Source organism: Bos taurus, chromosome 5 (genome assembly GCF_002263795.3).
Source record: "Bos taurus isolate L1 Dominette 01449 registration number 42190680 breed Hereford chromosome 5, ARS-UCD2.0, whole genome shotgun sequence".
Lineage (NCBI taxonomy): Eukaryota > Metazoa > Chordata > Mammalia > Artiodactyla > Bovidae > Bos > Bos taurus.
In genome coordinates this window covers 98521877-98529273 of record NC_037332.1, presented here as the reverse complement: position 1 = coordinate 98529273, position 7397 = coordinate 98521877, and the positions used below count along the sequence as shown (strand labels likewise).

General features: G+C 40.8%; 1 protein-coding gene across 1 annotated transcript; it reads left to right on the top strand.

Moving 5' to 3' along the window:
* The first annotated feature begins 519 nt into the window (after positions 1 to 519).
* LOC112446742 (proline-rich protein HaeIII subfamily 1) lies at positions 520 to 7174 on the top strand. Its single transcript, XM_024992624.2, has 3 exons — positions 520 to 1449; positions 3692 to 4119; positions 5603 to 7174. The coding sequence occupies exons 1-2, from the start codon at positions 1386 to 1388 to the stop codon at positions 4099 to 4101; spliced, it is 474 nt and encodes a 157-aa protein (XP_024848392.1). The 5' UTR covers positions 520 to 1385; the 3' UTR covers positions 4102 to 4119; positions 5603 to 7174.
* Positions 7175 to 7397: the final 223 nt, after the last annotated feature.

The window sequence follows — 7397 nt, the reverse complement described above, 5'->3', positions numbered from 1 at the left end:
TGGTACAGAATCCACTTGCCAATGGAGAAGACATAAGAGATGGGGATACATGAATGATGGTGCTTCAGCCATAAAAATAGCCAGAAGTATTGATCAGTTCCATTATGGGCAATAGGATCATTGCCAACACACACACACACACACAAATACACATACATCTATACCCCATTCATGAGAAACACTGGGCTGGAAGAAGCACAAGCTGGAATCAAGATTGCTGGGAGAAATATCAATAACCTCAGATATGCAGATGACACCACCCTTATGGCAGAAAGTGAAGAAGAACTAAAAAGTCTCTTGATGAATGTGAAAGTGGAAAGTGAAAAAGTTGGCTTAAAACTCAGTGTTCAGAAAACTAATATCATGGCATCTGGTCCCATCACTTCATGGGAAATAGATGAGGAAACAGTGGAAACAGTGGCAGACTTTATTTTGGGGAGCTCCAAAATCACTGCAGATGGTGACTGCAGCTATGAAATTAAAAGACACTTACTCCTTGGAAGGAAAGTTATGACCAACCTAGACGGCATATTAAAAAGTAGAGACATTACTTTGTCAACAAAGGTCCATCTGGTCAAGGCTATGGTTTTTCTAGTAGTCATGTATGGATGTGAGAGTTGGACTATAAAGAAAGCTGAGCGCTGAAGAATTGATGCTTTTGAGCTGTGGTGTTGGAGAAGACTCTTGAGAGTCCCTTGGACTGCAAGGAGATCCAACCAGTCCATCCTAAAGGAGATCAGTCCTGGGTATTTATTGGAAGGACTGATGTTGAAGCTGAAACTCCAATACTTTGGCCAACTGATGCAAAGAGCTGACTCATTTGAAAAGACCCTGAAGCTGGGAAATATTCAGAGCAGGAGGAGAAGGGGATGACAGAGGATGAGATGGTTGGATGGCATCACTGACTCAATGAACATGAGTTTGGGTAAACTCCGGGAATTGGTGATGGACAGGGAGGCCTGCGTGCTGTGGTTCATGGGGTCGCAAAGAGTCGGACACGACTGAGTGACTGAACTGAACTGTACTGAACTGAATATACCCCACACATATGAACAACACTTTGGTAGAACAGAGAAACAGACCACTAAACAGACTGAAAATCACATGATGACAGAACAATTCTAAAATCTGCTCTGATTGCTTGGATATCCTTCCTTCAAAATCTTTGCCCAAGTCACATCCTGTACCTTTAAGAAATGACACACTGATAACACCTAACCTCTCAATCCTGTTGGGCTAAGTCCCAACTCTAACTGTGTCTATACAGCGACAAGTTCTGCCCAGTGTGAAACTCAAAAGATAACATTGTTCTGGTCCCCTTTATAAAGGAAGCTGCCTGGTTTCTCCTAGCCCAGAACTGAGAACATTCCAGAGCTTCCTCCAAGATGCTGCTGATCCTGCTCTCAGTGACCTTGCTGGCCCTGAGCTCAGCTCAAAGCCTGTTTGATGGTAAGAGAAGGAAAGGGGAGAGTGCTGAGACTCTGCTTGGGGCTTAAGGGATGGCACTGCAGTGAGGAAGATGGTAAGAGAGGGCAAAAATGAAAGATGAGGTACAGAGTTCTTAAGACAAGGATAAAGCCCTTCACATCCTCATTGACACCAAGGCCTCATACTTTATTTAAAGTGCAATTCCAACCCAATCCAGAATTTTAACCAGAGGAATGACAAGGTAAGTTTTTAACAAAGATCTCTCTATGTGTTATGAAGGATGCATTGGAAAAAAATAAAGACTGGAACAGAGATGTTTCTTTGTGAAGATGTTATGGTAATCAAAGTAGGCAGTAGATGAGGGTGACCTTGTTAGGAGGTGCCAGATGGATGGAGGAGGTGAAGCCCATTCAGAGCTATTTCAGAGAAAGAGACTAGGATAATCTCTCTCTCTCTCTCTCTCTCCCCCATCTCCCTCTCCCTCTCCCTCTCTCTCTCTCCATGTAGATACAGAGATCCCAGGAACCAGTGGTCTCATTTTACCCCCATCCATATTTAATATTTCAGTACATTGCTCCCAATATGGGCAAACTTATATCCACTTGTTTACTGCTGGTTGCCCCACCTTGAGAAATATAAGTAAAGGATTTCATGAATGGATATCTTAGAATTCCCATAGGATATAAGTCAATATAAGTAAAGGATTTCATTAATTGAGAGGGCAGAAGTCCACTAAAATATGACATTGAAATAGCCCAGCACTTCACCTAAATTAGCATTATGGTTTGAGGGATCCTAGGCTTCCCTTGTAGCTCAGTCAGTAAAAAGTCTGCCTGCAAGGCCAGAGACCCAGGTTCAGTTCCAGGCTCAGGAAGATTCCCCTGGAGAAGGAAATGGCAACCCACTCGAGTATTCCTGCCTGGAGAATCCCAAGGACAGAGGAGCCTGACAGGCTATAGTCTATAGGGTTGCAAGAGTCAGACACGACAGAACAACTAAGCTACACACACACAGGGAGGACAAAACTGCCTTTTCTCTTAGAGTTTGTGATTGATCCTCAGCACAGGAGCAACCCTGCCATTGCTTCATGTCTGCTTCCCTTTGCAATAGCATCACAGACAGTGACTGACAAGTTAACTTCAGGGATATAGAGATGTAGTTGAAGAGTCCCATTCCCTGTACAACAGCTGTGAGCCCTGAACTTACTTTACACTTCATCTTCTGCTTCTTTCCCTAGAAGGCATCAGCGAAGACTTCCCTGCCCCATATATGGCAAGACTTAATTAGTTCTCATTCAACTGTTGTTTTTTTTTTCCATTAGCCACTTTTCATTTTTCTGGTGTCCTACTATCATCTTTGTCTTGTCAAGGACTGATTAATGCTAGAAACCCTTCCCAGGTGGCTCAGAGGTCAAGAATCTAGCTGCAACACAGGAGACGAGGGTTCAATCCCTTGGTTGGGAAGATTCTTTGGAGAAAGAACTCCATTCCATTCCATTCCATTGTTCCTGCCTGGTAAATCCCATGGACAGAAGAACCTAGCAGCCGAAAGACCATGGGGTCGCAAAAGAGTCAGATACGATTAAACAACAACAGCAATTAGCTCGGATGACACAGGAGAATTCTGCCTATATACCCTCAGACCAGAAATAACTGTTTAGTACCAACCACTCAACTTGTTCCTTCTTCCCTAATATTCCTCTCTCTAAATATATGGTTTAAGAAGAAATGTAAAGAAATGGAGTCTGGGTCCCTTTGTCCCTGTAATTAATTTTTCTCACTGTTATTTAGTCACTCTTAGGCAAACCATTATTTATGTTTCTCTCTATCTCTCTTTATTGTTGCTTATCAGGTCTTAGAAGAAGTGAATTCCACATATGCATTCAACTGGCCAGACTTGAAGTCACAGATGTCAGTTCACATCACTGACCCAAAATATAACCAGCAACATAACTGACATTGATAATCCATTTGCTTTCTTTTGTCTTTGGAAACATCCTCTGAGAATTCTAAGATATCCAATAACTTCATTTTTGCCAAATTGAGGACACCTATTTGTCTCAAGAACACAGAATTACTATTCAATATCACTAGTATGTGAGTGAACAGGAACCCTGCAAAATGAAGCTGAGAGTAAGAGGGAAATTGGTAGTTCACAAGCAGGTCCTAGGAGAAAGGGAATGTCTGATAAGGTGACCAGAGATCAAAATAAGAGGGGTGCCTTCCATCACCAAGTTCTTCTATTCCTGTGCTGTATCCTACAGATGCAGAAAACCTGGACCAGGGCTCCCCTGAACACTTTCAGAGATCTACTGAGGGACCTGAAACACCACCACCTGGAGCCCCTCCTAATGGTGAAAACCTAGAAGGTGAATCTCAGCTAGGTCCAGCCTCACAAGATGGTGAACCTCAGCAAGGACCACCCCCAAAAGGTGATGGACCTCGGCAGAAACCACGTCCAAAAGGTGATGGACCTCAGCAGAGACCACATCCACAAGGTGATGGATCTCAGCAGAGACCACCTCCACGAGATGGTGAACCTCCGCAGAGACCACCCCCACCAAAGCAACGTTGTCATCACCATCCTCCCCCACTTTCTCCTGAAAGACATCACAGACCACCACCCCCAAGACGTGGACCACAAAGATCTCCCCAAGGCCCACCAACCCAGTAATCTGGAATTCAATGACAGGTATGACTCAAGCTCACTTTCCATAAAGGTCCTAACTACTACAAGTTTCACACTTTATTATGTCATTGAATCAACTGAAAATATGTGGAAATTGCCTACTCCTGGATTCCAGTCTAAATATTTCTGTTCAGATATTCTGGAATAAAGTAGCAAGACCTTGTATTTATTACATGCTATCCAAGGTGATTCTGATTTTAAGAAAGATGGACCATAGATTGCCTTTTCCCTGATATCTACCTGTCGTAAAGTGGGTTGGTGATGAGAAAGTAGAGCTGTGTTCTCCCTTGTCCTCTCCTATCCTCCTCCTCAGGCTCAATGACTTCCCTTCTCAAGTTTCCACCTGCCAGGCCTCTCAGGTCCCGTGTGCCTGATAAATGATACTTTAATTTTTATGCCTGTAATGTTACCCAGTTTTTAAAATATTGACTTTTGATTTAATATATGCTCAAAGTAAGAAAAAAGAAAACAAGACAAAAGTATGAGGTTAATTCTTAACAGCATATTACATCCTACCTTCCCACTTCCTTCCCCAAAGGCCACCACAATTAGCTCCTTTGAACATCCCCTTGGGAATATTTAGACTTCCCAGGTAGCTCAAATGGTAAAGAATCTGCCTGCAATGTGGGAGACCTGGGTTCGATCTCTGAATCAGGAAGATCCCCTGGAGAAGGGCATAGCAACCCACTCCAGTATTCTTGGCTGGAGAATTCCATGGACCAGCGGAGCCAGGCGGGCTACAGTCCATGGGGTTTCAAAGAGTCAGACACAGCTGAGTGACTAACACACACACACACATAAACATATGCTATCTTTTTATTTGCAAATGCTATACTATTTTATTTACATATCTATAAGTTCTTATCTCAAATAACATATTTTGGGGGATCTTTTATTTTTATTGAAACACAGTTGATGTACAATATTATACTAGTTTCAGATGTACTACTTAGTGATTCGACATTTATATACATTATAAATTGATCACTACCAGAAGTCTAGTAAGCATTTGTTAAATAACTTATTTCTTAGAAAAATTCCATATCATTTTGTAGAGCTATATGGATCTGTTTGCTCCTGGTTTTATTTTCATTTTAACTGTATTCTATTCCTTTGTCTGACTGTGCCATGATTTCTTTAACTAAAGCTCTATCAATGGACACTTAGGCTAACCTCAGTTTTTTGCTATTATAGGATATGCTGCAGTAACCATCTTTGTAAATATAATGTATGTTTGAACATTATAAATAGCAGCCTAGAGACAAACAGCCTAAGAAAAAACTTTCTTAATCTTGCAAGCAACAATTTAGAACTCACTGTCTGTTACATGCATTCTAATCATAAACAAGAACATTTAGAAGATTACAGGACATGGAGGAAGAAGAGAAAGTGAGAAGTTGGGCTCTCATCAACTTCCTTTCAGTTACCAGCAGGGCTATGAACTCAGTTTCCAATACTCTCTGAACTTCCCTTTTTTTTGTTTCAGAAAATATGAAGATATGTGTCCTTCAGAAAGCCATGGAAGAAGGCAGTCTATCTTCCCTTTATCAATAAAACAATCAGCATCTAATTTCTAAGGGTCATGTCTCATTCTGGGTGTTTGTGAGTCTGAAATTTGAGGGCTGTGAACCCAGCATAGGAGCATCAAAGACCCGTTCTCATCGATAGGTCCAGATGGCTTCCTCTGGGGCCACCTTCCTAGGAAACATTTTTCCTTCGTTCTTTGCTTGAGGACAGGAGTGTGTATCTCCTTTCAACCTGCTTTTGCCTCCTCTTTCCCCCTAGAACCATTACTCATAAGCCATATACCTCTTCCTCTCCCTCCATGGTTTCTATGGCATTAGGCCATATTTATTTTCTTTACACTTTTAACTAAGACTCTAGTAATGTTATGGAAATAAGGAAAATATTTCAAATGTAAGAAGTTGCACAGAATGGAAATTCTTAAAATTTCCGAAATAATTGATGCTATTGCTAGGGAAATGAGTGGTTCTATGTCCTTACTCTCTGGAGTCTACTATATCCCACCTCCATATTTTTTTTAAACATTTCTCAGTTTTTTCCCTCCTTAGATCCCCGGCCTTTCTTTAACAAAACCTGAGTATATTTCATAAAGGAAGTGGTATGCTCCAAAGGAATTTGGAGTTCTTGAGACTTGAGTTTAAATCCTATCTCTTTATGTTAGCTCTGGACTCTTAGCAAGCTGCTTCAGGCCTCAGAGCCTTTGTTTACTCATCCATACAGTGAGGATAATAATAATATCTACCCTAGAGGATGAATATAATGAGTTAACATACATAAAGAAAACCATTTACATCAACAAGTTAACGTTATGGGGAGAAAGAGGATGTCCTTCTCTAGATTAAAAATGAAAAAACTGAATGTGGGAAGGAGCCAGATTTTAAGGAGCCAAAAGCTTATATAATTTAGATTGCTCTCTGTAAGGTAAATAGTTGTTGTACAGTTGCTAAGCAGTATCTTACTCTATGAGACCCCACAGACTGTAGTACACCAGGCTTCTCTGTCCTCCACTATCTCCCAGAGTTTGCTCTAACTGATGTCCACCGAGTCAGTTTTGCTAGCCATTTCATCTTCTGTCACCCCCTTCTCCTTTTGCCTTCAATCTTTCCCAGCATCAGGATCTTTACCAATGTATTGGCTCTTCTCAACAGATGGACAAAATATTGGATCTTCAGCTTCAGCATCACTCCTTCCAATGCATATTCAGAGTTGACTTCCTTTAGGATCCACCGGCTGATCTCCTTGCTGTCCAAGGGACTCTCAAGAGTCTTCTCCAGCACCACAATTTGAGCATCAGTTCTCTGATTCTCAGCCTTCTTTATAGACCAACTTTCACATCAATACATGACTAGTACAGTAAATAGGAAAACAGTACAAAATGATTAATACAAAATTCCCAGGCTTCTCCCAGGGCATTAAAAGAGGCCTGTGAAATAGGGGATCCCAAATTTTAAGTTGCATCAGCTTTGTAGAAAATGTAAATCTGACCAAATATAACACATAAACATTGTTCAAGTCCTCATTTAAATAAACCAATATTTGTTGGACAAAAATGTACATTTTTCATATAGCCAGGATATTGTGAGTATAGACTAAGTTTAGCTAGAAGCAAAGAAATTTAGTGAAAATTTAAGAAAAATACAAACTTTTTATTTCCCTTAACATAAAGTTGAGTTTCCATCTAGATTAGTTTACTAAAAAGACAAATTGTATTCCTATAATGTTAAGAGGTTCATTTGAACAGTTCTCAGGACTATTAA